The following is a 21,468-nucleotide window of genomic DNA, read 5'->3' as shown; positions in this document are numbered from 1 at the left end:
CAGCAGTGGAAGTTAAAATGTGGATCAACAAAAGCAGATGAAGATGATGATGAAGAAGAAGATGAAGAAGAAGGAGGAGGAGGAGGAGGAGGAGGAGGAGGAGGAGGAGGAGAAGGAGAAGGAGAGGAAGGGGAAGGGGAAGAAGAAGAAGAAGAAGAAGAAGAAGAAGAAGAAGAAGAAGAAGAAGAAGAAGAAGAAGAAGAAGAAGAAGAAGAAGAAGAAGAAGAAGTTTCTTCCAATTTATTAACAACAGGAAAAAAGTCAAGGAAACTGTAGGTCCATTAAAGAAAAAAGATGGCAAGGAAATAACAGGCAATAGGGAGAAAGCAGAATTGTTTAACTCATAATTTGCATTAGTCTTCACACAAAAAGAAATCATAGCCCAACATACCAAAAAAACCCACTGAAAAAGACATACTAGAAACAAACATTAAAATAAGTAAGAAAATGGTAAGAGAACACCTATCCAACCTTGACGAATATAAATCACCAGGATCTGACTGATTACATCCCAGAATTCTGAAGGAGCTGGCAGATGTTATCTCAGAACCATTGCACCATATCTCTTAAAAATCCTGGAACACCAGGGAAATACCCGAGGACTGGAAAAGGACTGATGTGGTTCCCATCTTCAAGAAAGGAAAATAATGGACCCAGGAACCTACAGACTAATCAGTCTAACATCAATACTTGAGAAGATCCTAGAAAAGATAATCAAAAAAACAGATCTGTGAACAAATAGAAGCAAACAAAGTTATAATTAGTAGCCAGCATGGGTTTGTCAAAAACAGATCACGTCAAACCAATCTTATTTCATTCTTCGATAAAGTGACTAAACTTGTTCTGTTTCTCGTGTTGGTAGGCATTGAACAAGGCAGGAGTAACAAATAGGTACTTCTTTATTTCAAGTTAAACAGAACTGGAAACAAGATGGCTCTGCCCCTATTTATACATTTAGCCTGGGGCATTGCCAGCCAATGAATGCAATATATTTTCCCACTCAAATGCATGCTCAGTAGCTCACAGGCAGCCAGTATGGCTCAGCAGGCCATGTGGTCTGCCAAGGTCTCGTTGCAGTTCCCTGCACCTGCTCCATCAATCAAGCCCAGGACATAACAAAACTAATAGACCAGGAAAATACTGTGGATGTAGTATACTTACACTTTAGTAAGGCATTTGGTAAGGTAGACCACAACCTACTCCTTGGTAAGCTAGAAAGAGGTGGAATAGACATCACCACCAGATGGATCTATGGCTGGCTGGCAAACCATACTCAACAAGTAGTCCTCAATGGCACTACATCCACATGGAGAGAAGTAAGCAGTGGGGTACCACAAGGTTCCGTCTTAGGCCCAGTGCTCTTCAATATCTTCATCAATGACTTAGATGAGGGAATTGAAGGGGAACTCATCAAATTTGCAGATGACACCAAACTGGCAGGAGTAGCCAACACCCCAGAAGACAAACTCAGGATCCAAAAAGATCTTGATAAACTTGAACAATGGGCCCTGTCTAACAAAATAAGTTTCAATGTGGAGTAAAACAAAGTTTTACATTTAGGCAGGAAAAATCAAAGGTACAAGTACAGATTAGGCGAGACCTGCCTTAATAACAGTAACTGTGAGAGGGACCTTGGAGTCCTAGTGGACGATCACTTGACCATGAGCCAGCAGTATGCAGCAGCAGCCAAAAAAGCTAATACAATCCTGGGTTGTATAAACAGAGGCATAGAATCAAGAACATGTGGAGTATTAGTACTGCTTTATAAAGAAAAGTACTGCAGCCAATTTTGGTCAACATATCACAAAAAAGATGTTGAGAGTTTGGAAAAAATTCAGAGAAAAGCAAGTAAGCTGATCAAAGGCTTGGAGACTAAAACATATGAAGAATGGCTGCAGGGCTTGGGTTTGGCTAGTCTAAAGAAAAGAAGAAACGGGCAACATGATAGCAGTATTCCAGTATTTGAAGGGCTGCCACAAAGATGAGGGGGTCACGTTATTTTCCAAAGCACCAGAGCACAGGACAAAAAACAATGGTTGGAAACTGAATAAAGACACAAGCAACCTAGAATTAAGGAGAAATGTCCTGAAAGTGAGGATAATTAACCAGTGGAACAGCTTGCCTCCAGAAATCATAGGTGCTCCATTATTGGAGATTTTTAAGAACAGGCTAGAGATGGTATAGTTCTCCTGCTTAAATGGGGGGCTGGACTAGAAGACCTCCAAGGTCCCTTCCAGCTTCTATTCTATTCTATTCTATTCTATTCTATTCTATTCTATTCTATTCTATTCTATTCTATTCTATTCTATTCTAACGTCTGGGCCCAGCCAGTTTTTGGTGATACAATCCAGACCAGCCTTCTCTTTAAGAATCAAATTGGCAATGAGGCAAGCCTTATTACATGCTGATCTGACATTTAAAAGTAGCAGCCTAAAACCAGGGCCTCTACAGATTTGCTGGCCAGGTAAATGAGATAAGTGTAAAGGGGCAGAACACAAAACTGGTACTAAATTCTGAGGTTGTGTTCCCCATGGCCGCCCCCTCCTACCTCTTGTATCTCCCATTACCCAACACCATTGAAATAAACCACCTTCCTCTTCCTTCCCTACAGACCATTCTATCCTCCATCTTCCACACTATTGCTTTAAAAGGGGAACCTGCTCCAACTGATAGTCAGGGGAAAGGTGAGCCCAAAGGCACTATAGCACTTGCTCTCAGTGCCCTCAAGCACACACCACCCCCTTCCTCACTGCAGCAGATGGCCATATCCAGCACCCCCTTATCCCCCAGCACACTCACAATATGTCCACTCAGTATACAAATAACACTCTGCCCAGTTGCTCTCACCCATCAAGTAGGAAGCCACTCCTCCCCCCCCCCCAGCTCTGACCCACAGGAGAGGGACCAAAACGCTCACCTGACTCTCACCCAACTTTCCCCTCACAGCTTCAGAATCTCCTGAACAGGCTTCAAAGGCTTAAGAGCTATTTAGAATTGGTCCAGAGGATACTCTATTAATTTGCCTCATGTTTTACTTTTAATAGGTTTTTTATTTTATGTTTTATTTTGATGTTACAGAGAAATTAAACAAAGCAAAACTAAAAAATAGAAAAAAATGTTCATTTTAAAAAAACCAAACATATATATAAGTTGTCCCTAGTTGAATATTGATAAATATATTTAAAACAAAACAGGCCTACAATTTATATTGTACTTCTACAGTTCTATTTCTTTAGATAATTTAACATACGATCTATTTACTGTTAAAAAAAAATAACATGAAAGCCCAAAACTAACTTCAAGGTCAGTTAACAATCTATTATTGTATTTCACACACAGAAAGTCCCCAATGGCTTCTAATCTACCGTAAACCACTGCAATTATTATCACTGTTCTGTCCAGGATTAAATATCTTCCACTGATTCTTAATAATAAAAGTTTTCCTTAAAATTATAACTGGGATCTTTTCAAACAACTGCATCTTCGTTCCCCAAAGTCATAGATCTCTGTTGTGAATATCCCTGCAACGCTTGCTGTTCAGAAGGTTTTTGTACAAGTTGAACCACAACCTCTCTTAACAGTCATTCTCTGATTGAATATAATACATCTCATCCACAATCTCCACAATCTTTTCTTAATAAAGTCCAGATCATTGCTGATCCATGCTGCATCTGTCGACCTTTTAAATTCATGCCCCTTTCAGCTTTCTCCAAAGAGCCTGCAGTTCTCAAGCAAAGCTCCTTCAATTCTTTCAGCAACAAACTGATTTCTAATCCATCCAACTGCAAGTCTGATTTAGCTGCTGTTCCTGTATCTGAGGATCGTCCTTAGGTTGATTTATGATTCGTTAAATCATCAGACCTTTCATCTAAATTTTCATTCGGAGCTTGTAAATTGAAAAGTATTTTTTGTGTTGTCCAAGAAGCCTTTGACATTAAGTTGTTCTTTCTTTTGTGTCACTTTTTGTGGGCATTGTAAAAAGTATATAATGTATAACATTCAAAATCCTTGATTTCTTGTAGTTTTCATTTTTAATATAATCCAAATTTTGTTTATACTTGGACTTTGACAACAAAACAAAAGCAATTCCTCTCAAGGACAAAAGAAGTAGATGTTCCTTAAAAAAAATGACCATAGAAAAAATTAAGATAATATTTCCCTCAATGGAGAGAAAATAGAAAAGAAAGCGAAAAATCCCATTTTTTTAGAAATAAAAAGAAAGACCAAAGATATATACAAAAGAAAAATAAAACAGCAAAGTTCTTTTAAAAACTAGTAAAACACAAAATCCTTGCAGTAGAAATCTGATACAAATATAAGTCAGATCAAATAACTTTCACTACCAAAGAGAAACTCTTTGAGCTATTGGTTTCCATAGCTGGAAAGCTAAACTGTTTCATAACTCCAAAGCAAAGCAGTAAAAAGAGATAACAAGTTCACATTTATAGACTAGCAAAGGGGGTATAAAATAAATCAGTGTACAACCAGATAATTAATTAAACATGTAAATCAAAAGCAAAAAAGTGATGTTTAAAACCGAGGTACGTCTAAAAAAAACCACTGAGAGGAAAACATGGAGATGGAAATATAGTTTTTGTATTTTTTTGAATATAAAATATTGCTCCAGGTTCAATATCTCAATAAACACTTTACAACATCCCTGTATTAATTTATGTAGATGTGCATTAAATGGACATACTACTTTCCATATCATCCCTTTTATCTTTTCATTTTGTAGGGCACGCACATCATTCCCTTGCTGACTTCTGTGCTCCATGATGAATCTCAGTGGGAGAAGCCTCACGACTTCTATCCTGAGCATTTTCTTGACTCTGAAGGAAAATTTGTGAAAAGAGATGCATTCATGCCATTTTCCGCAGGTGAGATTCTCTGATGTCGTAAAGTATGTTCTATAAAAGGAACCCTTAACGCCTTCTTTGAAAATAAAACAGTTGATAAAAGTTTGATCTTATAGACCTTGTTTTGAAAAAGTTTAGGCCAACATGTGTGGCCATGAGGCTCATTCAGGGACGAGTATGTTGATTCCAGAGTCTGCCAGGGGAATCCTCAGCTCTGTGTCTGAGTTACTGTTACTCCTGCTGTGCTGGCCTCAGCATCTCTGCATTTTGGCAGTCCAGGAGGAATCTTATCTTTCAGCCTTCCTGGCTCACTGGGGCCTTCAGATGGACATAGAGCTTTGGGTCTTCTTAGCTTGAACCATTTATTAGCTTTTCTTAAGCTTTTATTCTTAGGTCAAAGCAATGTGGCAGAGCACAAATAGTCCCCCCAAAGCCACCACTGTGAAAGGAGTAATGCTGAGGAGAGAGGTATTTTTTCAGCTTGGACTCCGAACTTTCCTCTTCACACAGTCCCATGTCCATAGTGCATCAGACCGCAGTTAAATGCAGCTACAAACTTTGCAATGTGCTTGACAGGCAAGGATTTGAATGCAACTCAAAAGAAACCTTTTTAGTTTTTTTAAAAAGCTGATATCCCACCTCATTGCTTCCCCATTTCAGAGCAAGACACTCTCAAACATTAAGCGATGCAGCTTTTTTTTTTTAAAAAAAAAAAGCTTCAGGGTGGTTTCTCATTTTGGCACCCCACTCCCTGTCGTTGCCTCCATGCCATTGCCTCCACCTCCACTCTCCACCCATCACTGCCCCCCTTTGACAGCCTGCTCACTCGCCCACCTGGCTCTCCATTCAGCACCGGAAGCAAGTTATCCCCACAGCAAAATTTCTGGTGTCGAGATGTCCTGCAAAGAGATAGCAGCAGTCAGTTGGCAGAGGGGACTTGGCAGTGGCGAGAAGGCTACCCCCAGCTGGCCGTGTTGAACTAGCAGCATTGAGTCATCCTAGACCCTTTTGATCATGTGACCATGGGGAAGTTAAGTGTGAAATAACAGTCATAAGCCACTGTTTTCAGTGCCATTGTAATTTCAAACAGTTACTAAATGAACTTTTGTATATCAAATATTACCTGTAATGGCACCAGGATGAAAATATGGATGGCTATGCCACAACAGAACATTTAATAGCATCCTTTTCAAGAAGCCTTTTTCTGAAGTTTTCTTTATTCCAAGAACTAAATTTTCCCCAAAGAGCAGAGAATTAGCTAAGTAGAAGGGATACCCTGGGGAGGCCTCAAATCTTCCCTGTGAAGTTATTTTGGATTATGTCCAATTGAGTAATAACCCACTTATCCCAACACATATCTCGTCTCCATAAATATCTCAGATATCACCTTGCCCTACAATATTTTAATTTGCCCTCCTGGAATCAAAAACTTAAGGATGTTGCCCACACCTTTTTTCCATTTGCAGGATGAATGAAATGTGATATCTAGATAGTTAAAGGAGAGGCTTTACTCCACTTGTTGGCATTAATTTTCCATCTTTTTTGACTTAATCTTTAATTCCAAAAATCTCCTGCCATTTGGTAGTTTGAAAAATGTGGGTAGTCCTCAACTTACAATCACAACTGAGCCCAAAATTTCTGTTGCTAAGCAAGACAATTTTTAAGAGACTTTTACTGCATTTTACGATCTTCCTTGCCACAGTTGTTAAGTGAATCATTACAGTAATTAAGACAGTAAGAGGGTTATTGAATGAATCTGGCTTTCCCATTGACCCTGCTTGTCAGAAGGTCACAAAAGGCGATCATATGAAACCATCATAAATATGGGCCAGTTTCCAAGCATCAGAATTTGGATCACATAAACATGGGGATACTGCAACGGTCCTAAGTGTGAAAAATGGTCACAAGTCACTTTTTTCAGTGCTGTTGTAACTTCGAGCGGTCACTGAACAAACCATTGTAAGTCGAAGAATACCTGTACTCTGTCTCCATTTCTTTAATAAATTTTTCCTTCTCTCCATATCTTTGATCTTTCATTGTTTACCTCTGTGCTGATCTCTCCATGGCCATAGGACATTGGGAAACCCTGTGAAATGGTTTTAAAAAACTAATCAACCCTCACTGTTTTCGCTATGTATGCTTTCTTCCAGGTCGGAGAAAATGTGCTGGTGAGAACCTTGCCAAAATGGAGCTCTTCCTCTTCTTTACCAGCCTCTTGCAGAAATTTACCTTCCAGCCACCCCCGGGAATTTCTAAAGATGACCTGGACCTGAGCCCTGGTGTTGGGCTTACCTCCCCTCCAATGCCTTACAAAACCTGTGCTGTGTTACGCTGATCTGACAATATATACATTTTTTATATTACATTCTCTTTATATGGAGAACTTGGGGAGATGGGGAGCGTCTTCTGTGTGTGAATGCAATGCTTGGAAACGCAGTGAATCACTGTGTTTTCAACCATCCCATCACAGAAGGAGCTCCCCATCTCCCCAAGGTCTCTGTTCAGATAAAGAGTGTTTAAACAGCAGTGGCTTGAGTTAGAATAGAATAGAGCTGGAAGGGACCTTGGAGATCTTCTAGTCCAGCCCCCTGCTCAAGCAGGAGAACTTATACCATCTCAGACAGGTGAATGTCTAGTCTCTTCTTAAAAATCTCCAGTGATGGAGCACCCACAATTTCTGGGGGTAAGCTGTTCCACTGGTTGATTGTCCTCACTGTCTGGAAGTTTCTCCTTAATTCTAGGTTGCTTCTCTCTTTGGTCAGTTTCCAACCATTGTTTCTTGTCCTGCCCTCTGGTGCTTTGGTGAACAACCTGGCCCCCTCAGATACTGGAACACTGCTATCATGTCTCCCCTATTTCTTCTTTTCTTTAGACTAGCCAAACCCAAGTCCTGTAGCTGTTCTTTATATGTTTTAGACCCTAGGACTTTGATCATCTTAATTACTCTTCTCTGAACTTTTTCCAAGGTCTCAAGATCTTTTTTGTGATGACCAAAATTGGTTGCAGTATTCCAGGTGTGGTCTTACTAGGGTTTTATAAAGCGGTACTAATACTTCACATGATCTTGATTCTATACCTCTGTTTATTGTATTAACTTTTTTGGTATTATTTTCTCTGCTCCGTCTAAAAGGAAGAAACTGGAGGTGCAGAGCAGGATTGATCTCAAGAAGACATGGGTGCCTCCCTTATTGAGAACAAACCTGCTGTGCACCTCTGTTTCTTTCCACTCAGATGGAGCAGAAAAACTCAAGCCGCTGCTGCTCAACTTTCAAGAATTAAAAGTTGGTGAAAAGTTTATTCCAGAGAATAAACTTCCTACCTTGTTCTCCTTCCTTCTGGCTTGTCTCTCCGGAAAAGAGAAAATAAAATCTTCTTCCCCCAGTCAATCTCCTCTTCCTCTTTAAAAATCCCTCCCCAAGTGCCCCACCATGCCGCCAGCGACCACGAAGGCCTCTGGAGCTCCCAACCTCTCTGCCAAATCTGCAGAGCTCTGGCAAAGCCTCCCAGCCAGCACCAATCTCTCCCCAACTCCCCTCTCCACTACACTTCCTTCCTTCCTTCTTATCTCTTTCTTTCCTCCATGCTCAGGAAGGGGTGATGGGAGGTGGAGAGATTGTCAGCACTGCCATGTTGCTACTGGTCTTACTATCCCGCATGGGGGGGGGGTCCCTGTGAAAGGAAACCTCGTGGCTGTGAGGCTGGAGGTGCTGATGAGGTGGGGGGATTGGCATTGATCTACAATCTGGTTGCGTCCATCAAAGCCAGAATGCACTCAACCTTAAATCCATAGGACAGCTACATCCCATCCCCTGGGTGCGCGCGCAAGTAGAGTCCAGCGTTCCTGCTGCCTGTTTTGCCCTGCAGGCTGACTTCATCAGAATACCGTCACTGGCTGTCTCCTGTGCACACACCCAGGGGGCAGGACAGAGGTGGCAGGGCATCTCCTTGCTGGTTCCAGTGGATCTTAGGCTGAGCACGTTCTGGCTTTTATGGATACAACCAGGTTGTGGATCAGCACCCCCCCACACACACCAGCATCTCCAGTCTCGCAGCCATGAGGAATCCCTTTCAGCGGGACCACTCACATGGTATAGGAATGGTCAGCAGCAGCATATTAGTGCTGGCAATCTCTCACCCTCCCATCTCCCCTTCCTGAGCACGGGGGAAGGAAAGAGATGAGAAGGCGAAGGAAGGAACAGAGGGGGGAAGGAAGGAAGGGTTGGAAGGAAGGAGGGAGGGAGGGAAAAGGAGGGAAGAAAGAAGGAATAGAGAAGGAACAGAGGAAAAGGAATGGAGGGTGAGATGAATAAAGGAAGGAAGGAAGGAAGGAAGGAAGGAAGGAAGGAAGGAAGGAAGGAACAAAGGGAAGAAGGAAGGGAAAGAGGGAGTGAGGGGAAAAGGGAAGGAGGAAGGAAGGAACAGGGAGGGAGGAATGGAGGGTGGGAGGGAAGAAGGAAGGAACAGGAAGGGAGGGAGGGAGGGTGAGAGAGACCATGTCCCGACACTCACCCCAGTCCCACCCTCCTCCACCGGAGACCCTCAGATCTGCCCCAGTCCTGCCCAGGAACCCATGAAGCGAGTGATGTTGAGCTGGCTATGCCCATCCAGTAGGCCACACCCACCCAGTAGGCCACACCCATACAAGCCACACAACCCTGCCCCCCCCCGAAGGCAACCACAATGCTGATGTGGTCCTCAATGAAATTGATGTTGACACCCCTGCTCTACAGTAACTGGATTTATGATTTTTGTGATGGGAAAAGGACTGAGTTATTTTGGTCCCAATTTCTTACCAGGCAACTTGAGGGGTAAATATTTTGTGGAAAAGTAGACTATTTCCCCAACCTGAAATTATCTCTGGGGAGCCCGTTTTTTGTCCGCTTGCTTTTTATACGTCTCGGAAGCTTTTTTCAAAGCGAGTTTTGTTTTGTCCCAAACCTCTCCCCACCATCTCCCGCCTCGCAGCCATGAGGAATCCCTTTCAGCGGGACCACTCACATGGTATAGGAATGGTCAGCAGCAGCATATTAGTGCTGGCAATCTCTCCCCCTCCCATCACCCCTTCCTGAGCACGGGGGAAGGAAAGAGATGAGAAGGCAAAGGAAGGAACAGAGGGGGGAAGGAAGGAAGGGTGGAAAGGAGGGAGGGAGGGAGGGAAAAGGAGGGAAGAAAGAAGGAATAGAGAAGGAACAGAGGAAAAGGAATGGAGGGTGAGATGAATAAAGGAAGGAACAAAGGGAGGAAGGAAGGAAGAGAGGGAGGGAGGGAAAAAGGGAAGGAGGAAGGAATAGGGGAAGGAACAAGGGAAAAGGAATGGAGGGTGAGAGGAAGGAAGGAAGGAAGGAACAAAGGGAGGAAGGAAGGGAGAGTGGGAGGGAGGGAAAAAGAGAAGGAGGAAGGAAGGAACAGGGAGGGAGGAATGGGGGATGGGAGGAAAGAAGGAAGGAACAGAGGAAGGGAGGGAGGGAGGACGGAAGGAACAGAGGGAGGAAGGAATGAAGATGGGAGGGAGTAAGGAAGGAACATAAAGGGAGGGAGGGAGAGTGGGAGAGACCATGTCCTGGCACTCGCCCCAGTCCCACCCTCCTCCACCGGAGACCCTCAGATCTGCCCCAGTCCTGCCCAGGAACCCATGAAGTGAGTGATGTTGAACTGGCCATGCCCACCCAGTAGACCACACCCACCCCAACCACACCCACCCAGGAGGCCACACCCATCCCAGCCACACACACCTGCCTCCCCAAAGGCAACCACAATGCTGATGTGGCTGTCAAGCCCCTGGGCTTGCCATGGGCCGGGTGATGGGGAGCACGCAGCCAGCAGCCCGATGGACATCCGTGTGGAGTCTTGCACACTGCCCGACTCCCGATGGTCAGCTGGGAGTCGGGTCGGCATCTGGAGTTTGGCGGTGAACCAGCGAGGCCGCTACACACCGCCCGCCTCCCGACAGCCAGCTGAGAGTCGGGCCAGCATGTGCAAGTCAGCTGGGGGCCGAAGGTTGGCTGGGAGCCGGCTCAGCCTCTACGTGCAAGACTGGCTTCAGGGTGTCAGCTGGGAGTCAGCCCGGCTCCCTGCCAGCAGCTGAGGCTCAACATGGTTGTCAGACGCCACGGGTGCCTTCCCCTGAAGAACGGGACACTGGGACTGTTCCTTCCGCTGGCTGGACATTCAGGCCAAGCCAGCCAAGCGAAGGGGGGGATTGTTCCTCACCTTGGCTGCCTCTCCCTCTCACCGGACAGAGGGGGGAGGAGGCAGAGCACTGCCTGCTTGTCGATGAAGGCACCTGGAACAGCAGAGGCTATGTGGATGCATTTGAAGGAGGGGAATGCAGACATTGAACTGCGCCCTTTCTCCATATGGACCAGATGCTGGTTGGCTGATTGGGGTGGGGTGGGGTTGGTGGGTGGGGCACATCCATCACTCCCAGTGCTGATTTTTTTCTTTGCATTAAAGTTTGCTGGTCACCTGTTCCTTTTGTGTCTGGAGTTTGTCGGCAGCAGCAAAGGACATCTGACACTAAGTCAGCACTCATTTCTTTTCCTGTTCCCCTCTTATTGCCTGTCGTTGTGGGACTTTTTACTGAGATGGCAGAGGGTAAACAGGAGGCTCCTCTGGTAGCAGATGAGGCCGACCCAGCTGGAGCAACAGGGCCTGAACCTGAAGCCCGGGACACGCAACCAGTGGTCAGGCCCAAGGTGGAATTGCCACGGCCTGCAGCCCTTGCAGGTGAGACCCAGGGCCCTGGGGCTCCTGTAGCATCGGGGGACTTGTGGCACAGCCCTGTATTGGCCCATGTGGAGCCGGGACGGGTGACCACACCGGGGTTAAGGGCTTCTTTGCTGGACTGGCAGGAGAGATGTCTGATGGGAGAGGATGAGGATGAGTGAAGCTATTCCACCGCTCCCAGCCAATATACCATGGATGTTTTGAGGGACCGTTCGGGGAGGTAGGGTACCAAGACACCTCCTCATGGCCATGACGGATGGCTACAGGAGAGGACATCTCATGGCGTCGGATGGAGGTACCAGTTCGACATCCCGACTCAGGCTGGTTCCATTTGGCTCGCCTGAGACTGTGACGTCCTCCTGTTCCAGATGTCTCCACGGTAGGAGGGTCTACTCTGGGTGCCCTGTAGGCCCAGTCTCAGCCTGCAGGGACAGGCCAGACAGTGCCTGACCCATGGGGGTTGCCTGGTGGAAGGGGCTCCAACTAGCAGGGCATGGGTTCCAGGACCCAGGGCCCACCAACTACAGCTGACACCTTACGAGGCCCGGCCCAATCTATGGGCCCTTGGGGTCAGGGAATGATGTGGGCCCACCACCCGTCCCATTCACGTTCGATAGACATCCAGATCACCTGGCAATGTTCCTAAGCCATGCACTCAGCCATCTGGATAGATATGCTCAGCTCTGGGCCATGGTGGTGGCAGTTTCGGTGGGACTGCAGAGTGAGGCAGCGACATGTGCGGCGGATCTGTATAGCAACCATGCCCGGGACCTGGCTGACGCTGGGTTGTTCCTGGAAACGTTATGCTCCTGCTTTGAAGACACCTCCCGAGTTCAGCGCGCTGAGGCGGAATTGCTCACGCTGAGACAATGCCCGCCGGCGTGCAGCCGAATATGTCCATGACTTTCGTAGAGTTGTGGAGCAGCTGCGCTCCTGGCCTGAACACCTATTCGTGCACCATTTCCGGGCAGGTCTGGACTGAGAGCTGCCCCAGGCTTGTGTGTTTCGGGTGGTTATACACCTGGACACTGGTCTACAGGAATTCCAGGGGAAGGGAGAGGAGCCGGGCATACCAGGAAGACCGGTGGAGAAGTTATGGGAGGAGGGGAGACGGGCTCTGCCTCTTCCTCTTTAAAAATCCCTCCCCAAGTGCCCCACCATGCCGCCAGCGACCACGAAGGCCTCTGGAGCTCCCAACCTCTCTGCCAAATCTGCCGAGAGATCAGCGATAGTCTATAAAATTGATTGCATTTGATGCCAGAGTAATTATAGAGGTGAAACGTCGAAGAGATTAAAAACACGCCTTCATGAACATAAGGAAGGGTGAACAACATTCACAGATTTGGGCTCATGTAGCTGAGTATGATCATTACTTTGCTTTTGAGAACACCCAAATCTTAGCTAATGACGCTACAAAGGGAGGCTGCCTTCTGAAAGAAGCATGGTTCTCAGGAACAGATTCAATCAATCGACATGTAGACTTGTGCTCAGCACACCAGGCCCTGAGAACGTGGAATGCTAAAAGGAGATTCAATCACAAACCATATGGCCAGGTGAAAGACATCCTCCTGAGCCCCCATCCCTCGCTACTTGATTATACTGACGGAGCTCCGATTGACAGCTCCCCACCACCAGACATGCAGTTACCGTTTGACCATCTGCAGACCAATCCTGGCGAACGGTCACTGCAAGACTCCTTGCAACACCCTGAAGGTGGATTCCCCTTAGAACGGAAGGGTAGTATGCAGAGCAATGGAATAAGACTCGTGAGATCGGAAGATGAACGAAACATAGTGAAGTCTGAGGGTGGTGGCGAGAGTGAGCTGTCTTCCAGTCTTCCCGTTAAACATGAAATGACGACCCGATCAGGATCGAATAAAGGGAAACCCCCTCCCTCCCCCAGTATATCCGGCACGAGGACGGTCAGTTGAACAATGATTACAGCCAAGACGGAAGAGCCCCGCAAGAGATGAAGGTGGAAAACCAAAGACAATGTATATGTGTATGTATATGTATATGTATGTATGTATATATGTGTGTGTATGTGCACGTGTGTGTGTATGTGTATGTATAGATAGATAGATAGATAGATAGATAGATAGATAGATAGATAGATAGATAGATATAGATATAGATATAGATAGATATATATAGATATAGATATGTAGGTCTTTGGTTGTTCGGGTTTTCTCCCGCGTAAAATTGGAAGTGTCTTGGCGACGTTTCGACGAAGTCCCATTCGTCATCTTCAGGCTGGTGTTTTCAGCTTCGTGCTTCGAGCAGCAATGTGTGGTCTTAGCTGTTTCTTCCTTTTAACTGCCAGTGGGGGTATGAACTGATTGGGTGGGAGCTTGGCTGTGTTCTGATTGGGTGGAGGTGTGTTCTGATTGGTTAGGGGCTTGGCTGTGCTCTGATTGGCTGGGGGGTTGGCTGTGCTCTATTGGCTGGGGGGTTGGCTGTGCTCTGATTGGCTGGGGGAGTGTTCTGTTTGGTTGTGCTCAGGTTAGTCTGAGTTGCAGAGGGGTTTAAGATTTTGGGCTGCCTTTCTATTTTTTGGCTTCGCATTCGTGGTCGTGCCTCCTCTTCATGGAGGGTGTCAGTTTGCTTCATGTATGGATTGGAGGGGTTTAAAGTGGCTAATGATGCAGCTGTGGTCTGGCTTCTGGTTTGTGGTCGTGCCTCATCATCGGTGTGGCTTTGGGTTTGTTTTTTGCGTGGATGTGTGGTGGTGACATCCTGTGTGGTTTTTGTGAGTGTGGGTCTGGTATCATTTTTTGTGTTAGGGAGTCGTTTGTCAATAAGGGCGGGTTTCCAAATGGCTGGTAGGCGGGAGGTATCATCTCGCTTGTTCATGCTGTGTGGGCGTTTTTCTATCTCGATGGCTTCTCTGATTATTCTGTTATTAAAATGTTCACTTTTGGCAATGGTTCTGGTATTTTTAAAGTCAATTTCATGTCCTGTGGCTTTAAGGTGTTGGACCAGGGAAGATGTTGGTTCCTCTTTTTTGACTGAGTTCTTATGTTCTTCAATGCGTGCACTTATTCTTCTGTTGGTTTGTCCGATGTATGTGGTGGGACAAGTGGTGCATGGGATTTCGTATACTCCTTGATTTTCTAATTCAATTTTATCTTTGGGGTTTCTAAGGATGGTGGATATTTTTCTGTTTGTGCAGAATGCTGTTTTGATGTTGTGTTTATGGAGGATCTTACTGATTCTGTCTGTGGTGCCTTTTATGTATGGGAGGAGGGCTTTGCCGTTTTCTTGTTCTTTGTCTTGGATTTTAGTGGGGGTTTCTTTTTGGATTAGGTTTGTAATCTTATTTCTATGGAATCCATTGGATGTTAGTACATTGGTGAGAGTGTGTAGTTCGGTTTTTAGGTGTTGTTCGTCAGCTAAGCGTTTTGTTCTGGAGATGAGTGTCTTGGCTACAGAGTTGATCTGTGCTGGGTGGTGGTGTGAGAGAGCGTGCAGATAGCGGTTTGTGTGTGTTTTCTTCTGGTAGATGGTGTGTCCTAGGGAGCCATTGGATTTCTTGTAGACTAAGACATCCAGGAAGGGAAGTTGGTTGTTAGCTTCTGTTTCCATGGTGAACTGTATTTTGGGGTGTAGGCTGTTGAGGTGTGTGAGGAAGTTGTCCAGTTTTTCTTTCCCATGTGGCCAGATTATGAAGGTGTCGTCTACGTATCTGAGCCAGAGTTTGGGTTTGTGATCCGATTTTTCTAGAGCTTGGGTTTCAAAGTGTTCCATGTAGAGGTTGGCAATGACAGGTGAGAGGGGTGATCCCATGGGTGCTCCTTCTGTTTGTTTGTATTTTTGTCCATTATAGATGAAGTATGTGTTGGATAGGCAGTGGTTGGTCAGATCTAAGATGTGTTTGGGGGGGTTATATTTGTTTTGGATAGCTGTCAAGGCTTCTTTGATAGGCACTTGGGTGAAGAGGGATATGACATCGAAGCTCACTAGTAGGTCGCTGGGCTGTAAGTTTTGTTTCTTTATGATCTCTATAAACTGGAATGAGTTTTTTACGTGTGAGGTGATGGATTCTGCATAGGGCTGTAGTTGTTTGGCGAGAAATTTGGCTAGGTTTTGTAGAGGTGAGCCTATGTAGCTGACTATAGGTCTGAGTGGGGTTCCTTCTTTGTGTATCTTGGGGAGACCATAGAGTTTGGGGCATCTGGATGATTTCTCTCTGGGAATGATTCTTTGCTGGATCTCTTCGCTAATGGGGGAAGCTTTTATTTTGGATCTGGTGGTTTTTTCCAGGTAGGTGGTGGGATCTGTATTTAGGGTTTGTATGTGGAGTCTTGGAGTAGGTTGGTTAATTTGGTTTGGTAGTCAGATGTGTTCATAACCACCGTGGCGTTGCCCTTGTCTGCTGGTAGGATTATTATGCTGGTGTCTTCTTTCAGGTTACGTAGTGCTGTCTGTTCCTCTTTGGGTAAGTTGCTTTTGGGTGGCTTGCTGGTGCAGAGGATATTGGTGATTTCGAGTCTGATTCTGTTAGCGTCGTCGGGGTTGATTTTGGTCAGGCTGGTTTCAACTCCCCATATAATGGTTTCAGTGGGGATGTGTTTGGGAGCGACTGCAAAGTTGAATCCTTTGGAAAGGACATGGGTTTCGGCTTTGGTGAGGATCCTATCTGAGATGTTATGCACTGTTTGTTTCATGTGTGGCTGTGAGGGAGGAGGGGTTTGTTTCTGGCATTCTTGTAGTCTTCGGAGTTTGTTGGTGTGTGTATCTGTCCTGAGGGTGGTCTGTATTTCGGCTCTCCAGACGGCAAGTTGTTTGGATTTGTCCCAAACTATTGCTGAGTTTGAGGTGGAGTGTGAGGAGATCTTTGTTAATTCGGTCTAGGAGGAATCTTTTTGTGTGAAGTTCATTTCTGATTAGGGCCAATTCTGTTCTTTTCAGGATCCGTTTGGTGGCTGCAGAGTTGGAGTGGAATTTCAGTTGGAAACATGTGGGGATTAGATTTTGATCTCGGCAGTTGCGTAGGAATGCGAGGTCGCATAAAATGGAAGCTCTTTGGACTTCACATTTTTCATAGGTCCTGGTCAGATGGTGGATTTCCTCCCCGTAGAGGTTCGATATTTGTTTTCTGAGGTTTTTGCGGGTGTTTGTATGTAGGTCTTTGGTTGTTCGGGTTTTCTCCCGCGTAAAATTGGCGATGTTTCGACGAAGTCCCATTCGTCATCTTCAGGCTGGTGTTTTCAGCTTCGTGCTTCGAGCAGCAATGTGTGGTCTTAGCTGTTTCTTCCTTTTAACTGCCAGTGGGGGTATGAACTGATTGGGTGGGAGCTTGGCTGTGTTCTGATTGGGTGGAGGTGTGTTCTGATTGGTTAGGGGCTTGGCTGTGCTCTGATTGGCTGGGGGGTTGGCTGTGCTCTGATTAGCTGGGGGAGTGTGTTTGGTTGTGCTCAGGTTAGTCTGAGTTGCAGAGGGGTTTAAGATTTTGGGCTGCCTTGCTATTTTTTGGCTTCGCATTCGTGGTCGTGCCTCCTCTTCATGGAGGGTGTCAGTTTGCTTCATGTATGGATTGGAGGGGTTTAAAGTGGCTAATGATGCAGCTGTGGTCTGGCTTCTGGTTTGTGGTCGTGCCTCATCATCGGTGTGGCTTTGGGTTTGCTTTTTGCGTGGATGTGTGGTGGTGACATCCTGTGTGGTTTTTGTGAGTGTGGGTCTGGTATCATTTTTTGTGTTAGGGAGTCGTTTGTCAATAAGGGCGGGTTTCCAAATGGCTGGTAGGCGGGAGGTATCATCTCGCTTGTTCATGCTGTGTGGGCGTTTTTCTATCTCGATGGCTTCTCTGATTATTCTGTTATTAAAATGTTCACTTTTGGCAATGGTTCTGGTATTTTTAAAGTCAATTTCATGTCCTGTGGCTTTAAGGTGTTGGACCAGGGAAGATGTTGGTTCCTCTTTTTTGACTGTGTTCTTATGTTTTTCAATGCGTGCACTTATTCTTCTGTTGGTTTGTCCGATGTATGTCGTGGGACAAGTGGTGCATGGGATTTCGTATAGTCCTTGATTTTCTAATTCAATTTTATCTTTGGGGTTTCTAAGGATGGTGGATATTTTTCTGTTTGTGCAGAATGCTGTTTTGATGTTGTGTTTATGGAGGATCCTACTGATTCTGTCTGTGGTGCCTTTTATGTATGGGAGGAGGGCTTTGCCGTTTTCTTGTTCTTTGTCTTGGATTTTAGTGGGGGTTTCTTTTTGGATTAGGTTTGTAATCTTATTTCTATGGAATCCATTGGATGTTAATACATTGGTGAGAGTGTGTAGTTCGGTTTTTAGGTGTTGTTCGTCAGCTAAGCGTTTTGTTCTGGAGATGAAGAGGAGGCACGACCACGAACACAAAGCCAAAAAATAGCAAGGCAGCCCAAAATCTTAAACCCCTCTGCAACTCAGACTAACCTGAGCACAACCAAACAGAACACTCCCCCAGCCAATCAGAGCACAGCCAAGCCCCTAACCATTCAGAACACACCTCCACCCAATCAGAACACAGCCAAGCTCCCACCCAATCAGTTCATACCCCCACTGGCAGTTAAAAGGAAGAAACAGCTAAGACCACACATTGCTGCTTGAAGCACGAAGCTGAAAACACCAGCCTGAAGATGACGAATGGGACTTCGTCGAAACGTTGCCAAGACACTTCCAATTTTACGCGGGAGAAAACCCGAAAAATCAAAGACCTTCATACAAACACCCGCGAAACCCTCAGAAAACATATATATATATATATTAAACAATAAAATATACAAACACCAGGAAGTTGTAAAACTATAAAAAGTTTTAATAAAACCAGAATAAAACCAAGCTTTCGCTGGCCTCTGCCAGCATCATCAGGGTAGACTCCAGTCAATGGGAGAAGCTATTTATAGATGTGGCATTCTTTGCGCCCGGCTTCTTGACCTCGTCATGGGTCCCAGCCAATCCACCTGCATTTTGATCATAGTTTCTATGTTGCAAGCTGTAATTTCCTCACTTTCCTTACTTGTGCTGGTACTGCAGCTCTTCCTCCCTTCTTTGCATAACTGTAAGTCAGGGGGACTCCTTAATTCCACGTAATTAGATGTTCGCTGTCTGTGTTTATGTTGTTTATTCTCCTCATCCTCCTTCTTAGTACTCCCTATTTCTCTTCTCCTCCCCCTGTTTCTCTGTTTACGATCCTCTTTCAAAACTATATCCTCATTGTTTATCTCTGTAGCCCAAGATTCCGTTGTGTTTACATCATCCTGTTTCCCGATCCTCCGTATCACTTTATTAACTCCCCTTTCTATTTTCTCTTCAATGGGGGTGATTTTAACACCCTCTCCAGAATTCGTGGCACCCACAAATTGATTGCTGACCCCTTTTTTCGAGGGGGCTGTCCTTTCACTGTTGTTTGTGTATTCGCTCATTACTTGGGGGTTTGCAATCTTCCTTAAAAGGAGAGAGGCGGAATCCTTACGGTCGTGACTTGTATCTCCTTGTGCATTCCTACGGGGAGTCGTTCCTCTCAAATGTCTGTAGGAGCGTGTGGAAGCTCTAAGATTATAGTGAACAGGCTTCTCATCTCCCCATTGTTCTCCTGCGTTCCCAAGGCAATAACAGCTCAAACGGGAAATGTCATTAGTGAAGTTAGTTGCAGGATCGCCGGTGGAATTACACGTGGCATTCCAATCGTTTGAATCATGGGGGAGGGGCATATGTTTCAGCAGGTGGAGAGTTACTCTGCTGCTGATTATTCCCTGTCTGGGTATTTCCAAGGCTTGTCTCCTCCGTCAACCCTCTTTGCCGAAGGCACGTAATGTTACATCGTTTTTCTCCGGAGGGACGGTCGCGCATTGCCCATGCTCTTAATGTTACATGCGCTGGGCATAGGTCCACATGTCTGTTGATGGATTCTTCGTTGGAGAGCCAGGCCTCTTTAAGGAGCTGGCCCCCCTTTGTGCTGTCACTGGCCATCACCTGCACGTTGCTAAAATCGAACCTATGCCCAGATTCTAGCATATGCGCCCCGATTTGGGAATACTGGTCGCCTCTCCTTACCGCCAACTTATGCTCATGAATTCTAGTTTTGACACGTTTGGAGGTCTCCCCCACGTAATTGGCAGAGCAGCTTTCACAGTTGATCCTGTAAATGACATTGGACTTCTTTATGGTGGGGAGTGGATCTTTCAATCTCATCACCTTGGATCACAGCGTCTGGTTGGGGTTATGTGCCACCCTCACATCATAGGGTGCCAATATCCTAGCCATGGCTTCTGAGACGGTGTTAATATAAGGAAGAGTGATACGAAGTCTCTGTGATGTATGTTCTTCTATTTGAGACCTGATGGGGAGGGAGGGTCTGGATGATAGTCCATGGCGCCTGATGAACTTCATAGGGTAACCATTGTGCCTGCACACCTTAAAAAGGTGCTTCTTTTCTTTCATCCTAGCCTTGGCAGTGTTGCAGTGGGAGCCTACTCTCTTGAAGAGTGTTCCAATACAGCTGGCCTTGTGGGCCACTGGGTGGTTGCTATCATAGTGTAGAATTCTATCTGTGTGCGTGGACTTGCGGTAGACCCTGGTCTTCAGGGTTCCATTAGGTTGGCGATGGACCAGGACATCAAGAAATGCCAACTCACCCTGGTGCTCTTCCTCTTCTGTAAACTGCAAGTCCACACACACTGAATTGAGTATGCCCACAAAGCCAGCTTTTTGGCTCCTCCTGATGATGACAAATGTATCATCCATGTAGCGAGCTCAGAATTTAGGACAACACTGGGTCATCGCTACGTGCTCCAATTGCTGCAACACTGCCTCTGCTATGATGCTGGATATTGGTGACCCCATGGGGGTGCCCTTAACCTTCTCAAAGGTAGTGCCCTGGAATGTGAAGTATGTTTTTAAATATACTTCTAATAGATTTATGAGGTCCTGAGGCCGAAGGTGGTCCTGCTGGTGACCTAACCCTTTTTTCTCAAGAAGGTCTTTTATCGTCTTGATGGCCAAATCTTGTGGGATAGAGGTGAAGAGGGAGACGACATCAAAAGATATCATCACCTCATCATCCTCTATCCTCAAAGACCTGATCCTGTCAAGGAAATCCTCAGCAGATTTGACAGTGGTAGAACCACTCTCAACCAAATGGTTGATACGATATTGGTAAAAAAGGATATATGCAGTCAGCTCAGAGACTAGCCAAGATGTTTCTTAAACACATTTACAGACTGCACGGTGTGCCAAAGCGAATAATCTCTGACAGGGGATACAATTTATGGCCAAGTTTTGGAGGGGTTTTCTCAAGTTGATTGGCTGTCATCGGCTTTTCACCCATCTACAAATGGGGCAGCTGAAATAGCAAACTCAATGGTGGAGCAGTACCTTAGATGCTATGTAGATTATCAACAAACAAACTGGACTGACCTCCTCCCTTTTGCAGAGGTGGCATATAATAACACTGTTCACAGCAGCACCGTATTTACGCCTTTTAAAATTGCCATGGGGAAGGAATTCAACCCGATACCTAAGTATCCTCAGGCATCTTCTACCTTCCAGACTCTTGACCAGTGGATGAACGGGTGGGGAGAGGTTTGGGACAAAACAAAACTCGCTTTGAAAAAAGCTTCCCAGACATATAAAAAGCAAGCTGACAAAAAACGGGCTCCCCAGAGGTAATTTCAGGTTGGGGAAATATTCTACTTTTCCACAAAATATTTACCCCTCAAGTTGCCTGGTAAGAAATTGGGACCAAAATAACTCAGTCCTTTTCCCATCACAAAAATCATAAATCCAGTTACTGTAGAGCAGGGATGTCAACATCAATTTCATTGAGGGCCACTGTCAGATGTCCTTTGCTGCTGTCGACAAACTCCAGACACAAAAGGAACAGGTGACCAGCAAACTTTAA

The 21,468-nt window shown here is 45.6% G+C and overlaps 1 protein-coding gene across 2 annotated transcripts in view; it reads left to right on the top strand.

Annotated features, from left to right (window-relative positions):
• The window catches only part of LOC120300349 (cytochrome P450 2K1-like), a 57,110-nt gene extending 49,590 nt beyond the window's left edge, over positions 1-7,520 (top strand). The window contains exons 8-10 of one of the 2 annotated variants that reach the window (XM_039326224.1): positions 4,739-4,880; positions 7,010-7,211; positions 7,344-7,520. In XM_039326224.1, coding sequence (XP_039182158.1) covers positions 4,739-4,880; positions 7,010-7,194 — 327 coding nt within the window. In that variant the 3' untranslated portion in view covers positions 7,195-7,211; positions 7,344-7,520. Of the gene's footprint in view, positions 1-4,738; positions 4,881-7,009 lie in introns of both variants that reach the window. The other variant, XM_039326223.1, reaches the window with a different exon arrangement.
• Positions 7,521-21,468: the final 13,948 nt, after the last annotated feature.

This window comes from Crotalus tigris, unplaced genomic scaffold, assembly GCF_016545835.1.
Source record: "Crotalus tigris isolate CLP2741 ecotype Arizona unplaced genomic scaffold, ASM1654583v1 scf7180000024340.7048381, whole genome shotgun sequence".
NCBI classification, from domain to species: Eukaryota; Metazoa; Chordata; class Lepidosauria; order Squamata; family Viperidae; genus Crotalus; species Crotalus tigris.
The sequence above is the reverse complement of the archived record's forward strand: the minus strand, read 5'-3'. Positions and strand labels throughout refer to the sequence as shown.